We start from the raw sequence: 16,173 nt of genomic DNA on the forward strand, positions 1-16,173 counted from the left end.
CTTTCTCCTTCCAACCTTTGATTTATTTGACGAAGAAAAGATATTTTAGCGCTTTTATGCTTCGTTCCCGTAAAACGAACATGGAAAATTACACGAGGCGCGCCGTTGTCTCCTCGTATTTTCTACTTGATGATAAATTACCTTCGATCTCTTAGAAAGTTTGACAGAAAATTTAATTGAAATTAAGAGGTTCGCAATTATAGATAATATAAATTGAACTTTAGATGATGCAATAAATTTTCCATATTTGTAAGAACTTAACGTAGCCTTTTTATTCTTTAGTTGCGTTGTTGGAATTGTTTTTATAAGCTTATAGCCTCTTCCTGAGAAGAAAAAAAATTCTAAATTTTATTAAAAAAAAAAAAAACGTAAAAATTTTTTTTTAGATCCGTGTGACAAAATTTGTATTCAATTCTTATTAATTTTATTTCATATATATAATATTTAAAGAATATTTATCAGATTCTATATTTTAGTTATTAAGATATTCTAAATCCGCAAAAATTCGTGATACCTAAATATCCGAAGAAAATTACGTAATTATACCTAATTTTTTTTCTTTTCATTAGATATTATTAGATATATTATCATTTCTATAAAAAAAAAAGGAGCAATATTTTTGACATTCTCTTTAGCGCTAACCTTTTTGGGTAAAAGAATGCATGAGAAAAAGAGAAAAAATATTCTGGCTATTTTGTAAAACATTCGCGGTATGTGTTTCAACGCTGAAAGAGAGAGAAAGAGAGAGAGAGAAGCTGATGTTGTTCAAAAACAATGAAAAACCAGACACATGTGATATTCGAATGAACGAGAAAAGCAATGAAAAAAAGAAACAATCGAGGAGAGAGAGAGAGAGAGAGAGAGAGCGCGGTGACGGAATGCGTGTTTTCCATTCTTTCTATCGGATGGACGACACTCGAGTGATTTATATGTCCGAGATTGGGAGAATATAGCGTTCACACCGATAATTTCGGATCCTCGATATCTCTCCCGAGAATCGCGCAAATTCGGTTTTCGGTGTTTGCCGCTTCTCGATACTCGCCCGATTGCTCGCGCTCGTTCGTTTGATATATTAGAGCACACCGAAACTGTACTACTGTATATAATCTCGATACCGTGGATTTGTCGTGTGCATGTGGCTCCGTGCTCTTCTGTACAAACTATTGATTTGAATGCCGGTTGTCGCTTTGACCGGTCTCTGAATTTCCATTGATATTCTAATCCTCAAAATCGCCATTCATAAAGTCGCTCTACGCACAATACAGACTAGCCAATGATGAAAGATACAAGTCGTAAGCATGATGAGAAATATTAAAAAAGACTGTTATATTATACACTAAAGCTACTGTATTAAAATTTGCATTTCAAGATACATTTGCGAAACATAAATTCTTCTTCTCATTTAAATCTATAGCATATATAACTTTTTTATATCGATTGTGTTTATATATTTTCCAAACATATTTCTCATCAAATATGTTTTTATCAAATATGGTTTTATGAAATTAAATAAATTTGATAAAACCATATTTGATAAAAACATATTTGATGAGAAATATGTTTGGAAAATATATAAACACAATCGATATAAAAAAGTTATATATGCTATAGATTTAAATGAGAAAAAGAATTTATGTTTCGCAAATATATCTTCATTTAAAAAATACATAAATGATATATTTTTTACTCGATAATATATAAATTTTTGTAAAATTTCCGAAAAAAATAAATATTCCATAGTAAAAAAGCAAATTAAGTTCGACTAAAAAGCGATATATAAAATTAAAAAAAAAAGAATAAGAAAGCAATGAGGAAGAGAGAAAGACCAAAAAAGAGCAAGAAAAGGAGTAGAAGAGAAAAAGGACAAAGGGATGAGAAGGACAAGAAGATCGATAACCATCGTCATGGCGACCATGGCATCAACTAGTCTTTATAACAGATTTTCTTTTGCTCTGCTTTTCTATGATTTCACCCTTCCTTTCTTCCTCTTACTTTTCTTTAAATTTTACATCATAACAAATGCTAGGTGGTCCACACATTCTCTTGTAAATATCTTGATCATAAAAAGTAACTCCTTGATCATAAAAGGTATCTCCCCATAATTCGCGTATACAAGATCCAAACGAATATGTGTGTGTGTGAATTGATGCAAAAATATTAGGAAAAAGGGAATTGGTGCATACGCGAGTGCTATCAGTTTAAAATATTAAAAATGCAAAGATTCTACGAAGAAGGAACCTTGACATGCAATGAATCAGAACAAATCGCAGACAAATCGCGTGCATTTGAAACACGAAACCTTCCAATTAGCATGCACAATAATATGTAATGCTCGGACTTAGAGCGATATCTTGGTTAAACAGTATTTTCTTCCATTGAAGTTTATTACTCCTAATAATAGGCGGAATTATAATTCTGCAGCAGTTGCATGATTTATATATTTTTTTATTATTATTTATTAGCGAAACGTTTCGTAGCTCATTTTATATAACTTCCTTTCTTTTCCTGTCATACCCCGCGCTTGTCAGTATTTACAAAATCACTTTTACAGACGACATGTATAACTCTGCACACAACATGTCACTCACAGGGAAATCGAAAGAGCGTTGAAGCGCGCGTCGAAACATAGCTATATATCAGCCGGAAGTGATTTTTATTGTCGCCCTAAATAACATGGGGAAGGGGAGGGGCAGGGGGGAAGAAGCTTTATGCCGATATATTTCGCGAGATTTGCGTCAAACTTCAGAAACGTATTCGCCGGTCAATTCTGAAACTATTTTTCCTCGACGGATAATTCATGACGCCGTTTTTCAGAGAGAATCATTAATCCGAAATATAATCTGGTGCAATTAAATCTTGAGAATTTCATTTATAAATGTCATTGAAACTTGACGCTTTACGTTGTAGCATATGATTATTGAAATTATTTATCTTATTTTTTACACTTTGGCAATCGTGCAGCGTACCTGATTCTCTCTTCAATCTATCCGCAATTATAAATTTATTTTCTTTGTTCGATGTACGTTGTTTCGCAATCTACGACTATCTTCGATGCGAACGAGAATGTTTTATAGCTCAACAACTACGGAGAGCGAGAGGCAGCGGAAGTTAATGACACAGAACCTAGCTCGCTTAGAGCCGTTAACTATCGCGGGTTTTCTCGGTGACGGGACCAAAGTTGGTGTCGAAGTAATTTACGGCGCGGTCTTAGTCACGATGAACGTGCTTTGCGCGACGAAACTCGCTCTGCTGGATGTTGGACAGTTTATAGGGATGACTGATTCGATCGGAATGACATTGTACTTTCTGACAGGCTCCGCAAGAACTGTCACCGCCTCTCGTGAACAAATAGACTGTAGTTCGTCCCTTTGTCTCCGTGTCACGCGACATCAACTTGGTGGCCTGCCGTCGCCTCGTACAAGCAATCGAACTGGGAGATAGGAAAGAAAAAAGTAAGAAAGAGGAAAAAAGGATAAAATGACAAATAGAGTTGGAAGACAAATTATTATGTCAAAAATAAATTCTTTAGAAACTTTGAGAAATGACATGAAAAATAATCCATAAATTAATATAGAAAAAAGAAATAAAAATGCAAACAAAAAAGCAAAAATTAATAAAAAATATATTAAAATATATTAAGCCGTATATTAACAATATATTATTTTTTTAAATATTGTGCATCAATTCTAAAAATGTTCTTTGATTTGATTGAGAGAAAGTTATTTAAAAAATTAATGAATATTCAATGGCGCAAATAAAAAGTAAATCGACACATATTTAAAAAACTATATTAATAAACTACCAATATAATTAATGTTATGTGGAAGTTAAAATTATTCTGACTACAACATTTAAATTTAACGGGTTGAAAAGTCAATTATTTGAAATAAAAGTTAAATAAATTTAAAAATAATTAATTTATTAGTAAAATTTGAAAAAGAAATTGAAAAATGCATATAAACTTAAATTAACGTTAATAAATTATTCGGATCAAAAAATTGAAAAAATGTACCAAAGCTGTAAAATATTTGACCTTTAGATATATCATTAACTAACACGGGGATTTATCACAAATAGTATGTTCAAGAATTAATCCATTTTCTATCTAGAAATATATGCAGCTAATATTAAATATTTGTACTAGTCTTCAGAATTGACTCGCTATTATTCAAATGTCCGATACCTTTCTCAAGAGTCACAGAAAGAATCTTTCAAACCGGTTATCACATTCTATTGCACGAGCACGCACGTCAGGCGATTATCTTTTCAAGTTGCCATTCAAAGATGGCCTTGAGAAAGATTAAAGGAAACTATATCTTGTTCCGGTAGCATGGAGAAAACAGCTAATACAAGCGCCCGAGTGTCGCAAATGTCACCGAGTCTATCTAGCTCTTGGAGTTGGCGAGTATTTCCGCATCGGTGACGAAGTAATCGCAAAGTTCGCAGATGTTGCAGCTGTAGCGCGGAGCTGCCGGAACTTCCATAACGTTTCGTTCACTTGAGTGTCTCGTCGCCAAATGCCTTCAACACCGTTCGCAACCGCTGTCAATATACATATACACGAATTGGCAATAGTCTGCCCGCATTCCGATTCGCGAGATTCGAGCTCCATGCTATTGTTAAATATGAATGTATCATTCACACTGCGAACTAGATTCTGTTCTAGAATTAATTTAAATCCAAGTTGGCATGCAATCAAATATATAATTAAAATACGCAATCGTATCTTTCTTTGTTCTCTTAAAAAATAGAATTTTATTTTTTAATTTAGGCAAATAATTAATTTCCACGCTTAAAATTTACGAGAAAAATTCTATCAGCGAAATATCAAAGGAAGCAAGAAAGAGAGAATAAAATATTAAATATACGAAATATAATAAAAAGAATTTAAAAATTTTAATTTTGGAAATTCATCTTTCTTCTGAAAAAAAAAAAAAACAAGTAATTGTTACACATCACATATATTAAATTTAGGTGTAATATCATCGACATATAGTTGTTTCTCGGCGAATTTCCATTTTCATTAGACCGTACTGTGATAATCGGAATGTCTGGTATTCTCTCGCAGCGAAATGACAACGTCATTTAGATGGAAACTGCCCTTCTGGCTGCATGTATAATGTGCACACGATGACCGATCCACACATCGAGATATCCAATCGAAACGTCGGACGCGCGACGCAGCATCGAGATCTCTTCATTAACGAGATCGGTCTACCGCATAATTGAAGAGTTCGTTAAGTGAACAGTGCGCACTGACGGACGCGAGAACAATGGCCGTGATTTTCCTCGTAAATCGATTTTCCTGGATCGCGACTCGATATATCGGTGCGCGTTGTTCGCGCACCAGGGTTAATAACCAATCCAATCGATTTCTCGAGAGGTACACAATGGGAACATAAAGCACAGCTGGCAGCCGGCAGAGAGACTTCTTATTTCCGTCCTTCTCGAACATCGGTCCTTTTCACTTCTCCGACAAATGTATGATCACCTCTTCCTGTCTTTCTCTCTTTTTCCTTCTCTCTCTCTTTCTTTCTCTCGCTCTTTTCTCTCTTTCTTTTCGCCCTCGCTTCTGCCAAGCAAAAACGCCTAATGACCACCGACGAATCCAGTTGCAATTAAAATAACTCGCATGCATGGGTTAAAATTACTCGAGTACTAAATAGCGAGAAGAAACCGAGTTATGATTATTCAAGAATAATCTCTCTTTATACATATGGCCTACGTATATAGCACATTTAGGTATGCAACAAATTTTCTATGCAATTATTTTATTATTATATTATATAGATAGGAAAAATTAATAACATTTTAGAAGTATAATAGTAAAAGTCGAACAATTTAAATAAAAATTCTAATTGTAAAAAATAATTCTGACTTTTAATTATTTAAAATTGAGTTGTAAAATTGAATAAAAAATTAATTGTAAAACAATTTTACGTTTTTTATAATTAAATAATAATTTCATAAATTATTTAATGTTTAAAGAAAGAGAGAAAGAGAGAGAGAGAGAGAAAGAGAGAGAAATTCAGTCTGGATAAATTGATCGCACACTTGATAGAATATGCGGTAGTAATCTATTGCGGGATACAAGCTCGCCTTGTTTCGTGCCTGAAATATATTTGGCGCGTTTCTCCTAGTGTTTCTACGAGCACGAGAAAGTACGATGCGGGGTAATGATCCAACGTCGAGATTTGAACGCGAATCGACCGTTCATTCACGAATTCATCGGCGAGAGCGCGTCGAATGAATGAAAGCCAGCCGGCGGCTGTTAGAAGGCATTCCATTCAAACGTTTGCGAAATGACAATCGAAGTCTCTGCGAATCGAAATAATGAATTGTGAAGAAAACAACGCATTTACTCCGTGAACGGGTATAGAGATTTCGCGGAAAGATATGAAAGTGCCTAAAATATATATTGACAATTTTCCTGGTATTTAAAGATAAAAAGGAAGAAGTGTAAAATGATTAAAAAATTGTAAAATATTTACGATAAAAAAATTGTATAAAAATTGTAAGCATGAGAGATATTAACACTACAGTTATAATAATAAATATTATAGTTTTTAATTTTGTATTATTTATTTCGAGTGAAATTGAAGAATTTAATTTGATTTTATGCAAATGTGATGAATATTCCAAGGCTTGAGAAAATACTGCGCTTTTCTAGTACACATCGAAATTGGAATTTCGATACATTGGAAAACTATCAAAGCTCAATACGAGAAAATGTAGCCGCGACAAAGTGCACGGCGTAGACGAAAGTATACGTTTCTCTTGAAGACTAAAGCGCAACGAAATGTGATTCGTGAGAAGCACTTCGAAAACTATAAACCGTTCGACGATCGTAACGTAACATCGATGTGAAAGCTCCGGGATGCTGACGGCTTCTCCGTCGCGATCGTTGAAATTTAATATTTCAAAAATATCTCGCAAGCACAAACTTCAAACTTCATGCTCTCCAATCCAATTGTTACTATCCTCCTGCCTGTTCGATAAAAGCTTTTCGGACCTAAGTTTTTCCGGAGTATCGAGTCGTGATGAGGTCATCCTCTATTTTCCGATCAAATAATCGACTCTCTATTTAAAATATCCTATATGTGAATTAAAAATATAGATTTTTATTTTATCATTTTTATATCTAAAATTCTCAGATTTGCCTAAAAAGCGTAATATTTTAAAATTTGATTTTACTACACATACATATAATCGAAAAATGTCACAAATTGTGTGTGTGTGTGTGTGTGTGTATAAGAATATATTAAATTTATTAATAATAATAATAACCTTCACTCACATAATACTCCTATTTTATTTTCAGCTCTATAATCTTGTTTCAAATTTTATCGAAACGTTATTAAGTATAAAATATGCGTCGACGATATTAAGATCGATACATCTAGCATTTAAAAATGGTATGTGTCGAAAGAAGAAAATTAATTTAATTCTCTTGATTGTATAATGGAGTTAAAATTAAGCAAATTATTCGATGGAGGCATTCGAGTTTGGTAGCAATATATCCGCGGATATCGAGCGCGTTTTATAAATAGCTTTTACGTCAGGCTCGCGTTTTATGGGCGTCTTTTGCGTCTCGGAATATTAAAGCATTTTGTCCCGCGCTTATCGTCGAGCGTTAACGGGCCATCATTTCACCTGATGCAATTATACCGACGTAATTGCGATCATGCAAAACGACTTGAGCTGATCATAATAGTTGTACGATAACATACCCCGAGATACACTCGATTCTTCTCGCGAGATCAAAAATGCCGCATATTAAACTTGAGTCTCGTTTTAAAAATAATTTCGTCGTGTGTTAAAACGTATAGAGTTTAATACGCTTAAATATCAATTAATTACTATTTAAATTAATTAAAGATAACGTTGACACGATTAATATCTGAAATCGATATCTAAATCAAAGAGAAATTCGCTAAGAGATCCAACGTTTTATTTAATGCGGAATTACTTTGATTTCATGCTGCCATAATAACTGATTAAAACATGCATAATCATTTTGCGAAACTGTTATTGAGTTATTGAAATTATACTTGGTCTAACTCGATGATTGAAGGATTATCCGCTTTCCGAGGTAATTCACGGCGCACGGAAAGCGTTAGCGCATCATATGTATAATTAAGTCGGTAAGTATCGTGGAAGCATTTTTAAAGGCAATTAGAGACCGGATAGCAGCGCGAGAAGGTAACAACCTCGTGCGATTCGTTACGGTATTATTTTGTTATGAAATACAACTTCTTTTCTCAAAACCGGTTCTCTCTTTCTCAATTGCGCAATAACGATCTCGACTGATAAACAGCTATGAATTATCAAGCAATGTATCATAAAATGTTGATATGTTGTATGTAATAGTAGGGTAAAAAATAGTAGATACATTACAAAGAGAATTTTAGTTCCGTTCAGACGCAATAAAGTTATTTGAATGAAAGAAATATTCTACATGAATAACGTCTACACATATACATACACAAATACACTCACATATTCGTTACAAGATGTTATACAAAAATTATAAGCATAAAAGACAAATAGATTTTACGATCTTCCATAACGATCTGCATACGATATTAAAATATCTGAATGCAACATCTAAATTGGTAAGAATTCTATTGCATTATTATTATTCTATTGTATTATTTTTGCATTATTGCATCGTATTGTAGAAATATGCATATCGTTTTTTTCTCTTTATTTTTTCTCGCAGAGCTATAAAAAGCACATTCTTTTCACCCTCGTTAAATCTAGTTTGCTAAACAATGAAATAATTTGATAAGCGAAAAACATAGGTAAAAAAATTTTTAATTCCAGCTTGCGATGAAAAAAAAATGTGGATTTTTCGCGAAATAAAATTTGTGAATAAAATTTTTCGTGAAACATCAATTTTTTTGTTCTACGTTGCCGTTGAAAAATATCCGCGCAAATACAGATGTCCAATTAGAAATGCCAATCAACGTAGAAATTCATCTTTTGGTTTGATGGATAGGGAGAAACAATTAATTAAGGAAATATATTGCGTAAAAATTTTAATAATACGAATCGTAATAATATGAATTTCTATAGAATTTCTATTCATGAATAATATTTTAAACATTACGTAACATAATCTGCACACATACAAAAGTGGAAGTGAAAATATGACAGAATAAATTGTCAAAAGCTAGACAGATGCAAAAAAAAAAAAAAATGCACTGTAAAATATTTCTGCAGCTTAGAGATAAACTACAACACATAAAGAACTCAAATAATTCTTCCATAGATTAAATGTAAATTAAAATTGCGAATTTTTTCATTATGTTTCAGTTGTGCTATGCCTTGTATTTTTGAAAAATATTAGTAGAAAATGCAAATGTCACTTACGAAATAAAAAGTTAATAATGGTTATTATGAAATTTTTAAGGACTTAATAACTGACCGTAACGAGGCAAGATATTTTATCGAAAATTTGCGAAAAAAATTCTTGTCGTTCTTAAAGGTTATCATGTCATTGAAACTTGATCAGAAAGTATCTCGACGCGAATGTAGACGTTAAATTGCAAATACTAATTAACACCGTGCCTTGATGTAATCAGGTTTGAGTAATACCGTTAGCCGGTGAATTATTTAATGTCAGGCGTATGTTAACGCAGAATCTCGCTCATTTCCGCCGCGCCGTATCTCACAGAATTAACTTCAACGACCGGTACCGGTGAAAACACCACAGGAGTGAGAAACTCTAAGAGCTAAAGATAACCCCCTACCGAATTCGCCAAAGCAAGACACGACTATTTTCGCACCGGCTCTCGATAAGAGCTTGAAAAAAAAAAAACTCGAGAGGGAAAAAAAAGAATTCTTCTTCTTCGAGAGCTTTTCTCGCTCGCGGAGATTAAACACCATCGGTGCGAAAAACTTTTCTGAAGAATACGCGGTGCGGAATAGGAGACCCAGATGGAATGGAAAAAGAGCAAGGAGAACGAGGGAAAGAGAAGTTTGAAGGGATCCAAATTAGGACGAACGCCGGAAGCGAGAAGCACCATATGTTCCAGGGCAGAAGCCTCCCGGTAGAGAAATTAAGCTTAAGGGGTTAAAGTAGAATGTATTAAAGGGATGGACGCTAGTGCAGAAAAGTGCAAAATGGATGCTCGTGTATTCGCGCGAGAAAAAAAAGCGTCTCGTTTTGAGAAGAAAACTAAAAAACAAAATGAGATAAGTGTCTATATTATCTGATTATTTCTATAAGCGAGGTTTTGAAAATTTTAATAAAAATACAGAACAAATTCACAGTACGCAAAATCCAAATGATAATAAAAATATGCTACACACATTTGGACATTATTTTAAATAATCAATAAATAAATAAATAAATAAAATCAATTGATAAATTAATAACACTAAAATTTCTATTATGTCAGGTTTTCGAGAAAAACAAGATTAAAACTCTCAAGAAAACATGTTTTTTATCATCTTTGAAAATTCATAGTAGAACCCGATGTGCAAGGAACCTCAGGTAGAGTTCAATTGAAATTCTGTATTTTAATATAAAAATATCGTTTTTCCGTTTCTCTCAAAAATCTGACCTGATAGGCCATTTTGCCTTGCGAATTTGGATTCAGCACCTTAAAATACGTCAAAAGAAGTTGTTTCCATTTCTAAAAAAACTATGCAATTTATAAACTAATTAAATTTTTTACTTTAAAAATTATATTAATAAAATATTAGTATTTTTATTTCTATTTTCCAAATATAAAAATTAGATTTCATAAAAATATATATATATATATATATTTTTTTTTTTTTTTTCTTATAATTATTCATAATATACTTTATAAAAATATTTTCTACAAACGAGAATTTACTTTTATTATTGCACTGTTATCTTTTGGAAAGCCATTTTTTAAAAATCCAATTATTTCCCCAGTTCTCAGAATATTTACCCGCAAACTTATACGTCCTCGAGTATTCAGGAAGTTGCGTCGCAACTCGTTCCGAAAACTTTCCCCCAAAGGGCGGAAATGAGGCCGAAGGGGACGACTCCATGATGAGGTTCAAAGAGCTTCGAATTAAAATGCACAACGATGCCTTTCTAGAATAACGCGCGGCCACTTTCCTACGGAGATCGTTACCGGAGTCTCATACCGAATCGCGTTCAAGAACTAGAGAGGATTCGCGAATGCGACTTAAGAAAGTCTTCAAGTTGCCCCATTGTTTCGACTTAATTGAGGCTGCCGAGGTTGGCTATACATTTAGATGTGAGAGGCATATAAAAAGAAGAATAAAAGTCAGAGTTAAAAAACTATTAAGACCTATCCTGGTGACTAAAGTCATCTCGCTCCCGAAATTTTGAAGATATTGCTATGGCGGTTCATCAAATTTCAGAATTTTCGCTATCGTATTTTCTTTCAGAATCTCTGAAAGAAATAACAGAAGTTACAGAAATATTATTATAATATTTTAGATACTTTTCATATTGTACATGTAAAATATTTTTTATATATTTATATTTTTCTACAATACTATAATATCCAATATGTATATCCTATACAATAATATTATTAATATTATTGTATAAGATAATATAATAATATTATTACAAAAATCCTGCTTTGGCGAAAATACGCTTTAACGGGAAATATTTAATGATTCCATAATTATCGTTATCACTTTTCGCATACACGGGAATAAATCAAGGTTACCATTAAGTAAAAAGCTCTATTATTCTGACATTGATTACATCGCGAGATAAACTAACTAAAAAGGTGATTCCCTAGTCATAGTCAGTTTTAAACAAAATTTGTCATTTACTTTGATGTTATCGTGGCGCGTTTCAATATTCAGCAGAGATGCGCATTAATATTAAAACTAAAACGATAAAATGTGAAGCGTAAAAAGCTTCTAGTAAGGAAGCCTTAAAAGGCCTTCCACCATCCGCGAACGAAAGCATCGCGTGCACTAGCTGTCATCGGCCATCCTTTTTTTACGTACGACTCTACCGGCTTGATAGCCATTTCTGATGATTAATGTCAGTCGCGATAGCCCACGCTATCATCTATTATTAGCCGCGAGATTTACGCGAATCGATCGCGGCACTGAATTTTACACAAATCGTCTCGTGATTCTCGTCGCTCCCTCCCAACCCCACCAAAGTTCCGCGACGAGATAAATTTAAAATCAATTTCTTCGTACGTTTAAAATTTTATGATTAAAAGTTAAGCTCGGTTTCGTATAATTTTCAAATTATAAACTGAAAATTTATCGAGAACTAAATTTTCATCATCCAATTAGCTAAAAGAATCTTTTACTTCGACTTAAGCAGACATTAACTTTTTCATTACTATTAATTTGAAATTTAATTATCATGATATATTTGTAACTGAATATTAAAATGCAAAAAATCAATTATTAATGTTAAAGTAAAGTCTGAAACACTTCTCATATAGAAGCACCATCATTCTAAGACTTTAATACCGTCTGTTTGTGGAATGTCCGTTAAATTGGATTGAAGATGTGCACTCGACGATAGATTTATCTTTCTCGCGAGCACCCTAAGTGAACAATTAATCTCAATCTTCGTTGATGATAATAATTGAATAAAATCCACGAGACCGTCTCTCGCTCTAATCACCGACTTCTAGTGCATTCTGACCTTTGCTCTACACTTTCGCTTTGTATCATTGTTGAAGAGTATAAGTTCTGCAAATCGCAATAAGATATCCGAGCATTATGCATTACTTTTCTTTAACAGAAAGAAAGAGAGAACTTTATATAAAATATTTTTTTTTTAATTTATAAAAGTTTGTCAAAATGTTGCTTCAATATAATTTTGATTTCGATTTTCTCGCTCTTCTTGCTTATTCTCGTCTTACATAATCTTGATCAAAAGTTCTTTCACCTCGAGCATTATCAAGTTGATAAGATTTATATCTTTATTGTAATTATGAGATAACACAGAAATAATTGATTCTGATGTTACTACTTTATTTATATCGCTACAATTTTTTTTTTTTTTTACTTCGTATCGTCTTCATCGAAAGCACGATGCAATTTCTGAGAAATGCCAGTTAGATGACTAAGTGGCGACGTGACGCGAAGGAGAGGCCAATCAGAGCGTGAACCGAATGAAAATTGGAGACTATGTATTGAAAATTGTCGCATCAGTATTCTGAGAACAAAGTTTCACGTTGCATTGCGTTGCGTTAAAGTGCTCTCGCTAGCACGTTGCAGCAACCAGTTCTCGATCGCCCGCCGCTATTAATAAATCTTTCGCGCTTAGATAAATTTTGCACGTGAATATGTCTCGCACATTCGTGCTACGTAACTATCGATAGTAATCCAAAAGACGTGCATTCGTGAAATGCAATAAGCGCGAGAGCAATTTTCCTGCAATGAAAATTTCAAACATCATCATTATTAAAGATTAAAAATCTCAACAAATTAAATGTTTTTAATTGGAAAAGATATCCTGCTATTAATTTCAAGTAGATTTTAATTGATTCTAGCATAATATTTCTCTTTACTTTATATAAAATATTTACATAAAAAAAATTCAATATTTTAGCCCAAATTAGATTATTAAAATCTCATTGAATATGGTAATCATATTTAGCATGAAAAATTGTTATGATAAGATAATGGCTATTATGTTTTACTGATTATGTATTTCAATTCTTAAATAATTCATTTCATAGTAGAGACGAAATCTGGCTTCAATTATTTTTACCAAAATATCAAAGATTTAATATAAAAATTAAAATGCCTATTAAAAAAGAAAAGGATTGCTGAAAATAAAATCGTTTCTGCTCCTGTTTCTTTTCGTATCACTCTATGATTATATCGTTGATGAAAACCGTCCTGTTACCGGCATTCATGAGGCAGAAACCCGCTCGGGCGCATTGCGATGGACCGAATGATATTTCCATGGAAGATAACGCACGCTGGCTCATTCAAATTTCAAATTTTCCAAATGACATCGCCGCCAGCAGGGCGCGCAGAACTGGAATCACAATACTTCATTGTGGACAAAGCCGCAGAACGAGCCGATGTACCCGTTTTGTTGACGAAAGCAGCGAGCAGATAGCAAGTATATGTATATCATGAATATTCAGCTGTGCATACATCGCGATATCGAGGACGCTTCCGCGAGAGTAGTGAAGTTGAAGTTCCGCGAATTTTGCGATTAAGAACTATCAATACGCGACTGTAAGAAGTGTAAGTTTATCACTAGTTAGATATTTTTTAAACGTTTCCGATTTCCTTGATTATGTTTGAAAAAGATATCATTTCTTAGAAAGTATACTTTTTATTTTTTCTACATAGAAGATGCATTTCGCGATCAGATTACGATAAAATAAGTTAAAAAAATAGTAAGAATAAAAAAAAATAGATAAAAATAGAAATCTAAAAAGAACGAAAAGATATTATTGTATGATATAAAAAAAATACATATTTTTTTACAGAGCCAATAATTAACTTTGATATAAAATTAAAATTGTTGAATGATTTTCTCAAAACAATATTTTCAAATTATTAACATTGTTCTTCGATTGTTTTCTACGATATTTGTCTTTGATTAAGCGAGCTCTGTCATTCCCGAAAAGTTATAAGCACGCTCGGCGTGACACGTCCGCGCTTCTTACTTAATCGAAAGTCTCCTCGTTCCGGCAGAATTGGCGGAGTCAAAGTTTTCCGGGCACGGAAATTGCGGAGAATCACAATAAAGCTTCTTGCCAAAGTTCGTTCCGACTGTAATGTGTTTGGGACTATTGCAATTAGATGCCCGCAAAATCCTAATTACGCGTCCCCGGGGTTTACGAATACATCGTCAAGTTTAATGTATTGAACTAAAATCGCAATACATTGTTCCAGGATAATGTATACAAGGATAGACTTTGTGTCTCGGACAGATAATGAAAAGTATTATAAAGTATAAAAGTTAAAAATACCATCAGAATATGAAAAAGTGTATTATTATAGATTTATATTTTTAATAATAATTTAAGTATAAAAATATCTTATACAGTCTTTTTAAAACTTCCGTATAACGCATGCAACGACGATGCAACAAAAAGGTTTGTAAAAATATTATCGTTTACGGAAGCTACGGCAACGGCATATTTTTGCACATTATTGGCAAAAAAAACCATTAATTCAGACTTAGAATTGGATGACACACCGCACACCGTAGTCATGGACACTTCGATCGCTCGCAACTGTCATGTGGAAAAAAAAACAACAATTTCCATTTTCACAATGTTTTGCGATATATATCAACCATGCGTCGTTGATAAATCACTCGGGATTTATGAACCAACCTTGCAATAAACGCGACAGCAAATGCGAGAATTTCAAGTTGCACGCGCAAAACACGTTTTGGATCAAAATATACAGTGTGTCATTCCAGTCACATATTTTACACCGTATGTACGACCAGTCAATTTTTTCCTACAAAAAAAAAGTTATAATTTATCTGTCGTTCATGTAACATTAACATATCAAAACTCTTTTAAAAGTAAATTAAAATATTTCTTCTTAATTAATTCACTTCTTGAGTTAATTAAGCTTCTTTTCAATTGCATATTAAATAATTTCGTAATCATTAGTATTTCGAATAAGCATTGCGTAAAGAGAAAATGTTTTATAAGAATGGAGAGTTCATGTAGTGAATATGCATGAAATAAAATGTGGAAGATCAATTCGAAAAATCTTTTTTTCAGCTGTACACGCTCAATTCGAAATACCGCGTAGGATGCTCGACACGATCTACTATAAATCATGCCGAGTAATTCGATATTTTCGATAATTTTCACGATAGTAATTATCGATAAGAATACAGTTCACGTAGAATGCTGCGGTTTCAAATGCTCCCAAGTTGAAATATTTCATTTTAATTGAAAATTTCATGCTATTAATTCTAAAACGATAATTGATGTTTCCAACGAATGCTTCAAACGTGCTCCAATTTTCCACTTATTTCTATTTGTTTGTAAAACTATTGTAAATAATTCGTTTCACTATGAACAATGTATTAGTCGTTAAATAAAACGTGCCAATCGAGCTACTTCTGCGCTGTGATTGCATAATTTTTAATGTTATATTAATGAAGCGTTATATTTTATTTTTGCTATAATTAAATGTAAATTTTAAAAAAGCACAAAATAATATAAACAATATATCTCATACCTT

At 32.9% G+C, this 16,173-nt stretch overlaps 2 protein-coding genes across 7 annotated transcripts in view; both read right to left on the reverse strand.

The window, feature by feature from the left end:
- LOC126858902 (beta-1,4-N-acetylgalactosaminyltransferase bre-4-like) overlaps positions 1-16,173 on the reverse strand; it is a 100,112-nt gene that overhangs the window by 39,866 nt on the left and 44,073 nt on the right. The window lies entirely within an intron of this gene.
- The window catches only part of LOC126848717 (sperm flagellar protein 2-like), a 65,376-nt gene continuing 53,584 nt past the window's right edge, over positions 4,382-16,173 (reverse strand). Inside the window, exon 12 of the mRNA XM_050590265.1 lies at positions 4,382-4,613. Coding sequence (XP_050446222.1) covers positions 4,382-4,613 — 232 coding nt within the window. The remainder of the gene's footprint in view (positions 4,614-16,173) is intronic.

The sequence above is a fragment of the Cataglyphis hispanica genome, chromosome 1, assembly GCF_021464435.1.
Source record: "Cataglyphis hispanica isolate Lineage 1 chromosome 1, ULB_Chis1_1.0, whole genome shotgun sequence".
Taxonomy (NCBI): Eukaryota; Metazoa; Arthropoda; class Insecta; order Hymenoptera; family Formicidae; genus Cataglyphis; species Cataglyphis hispanica.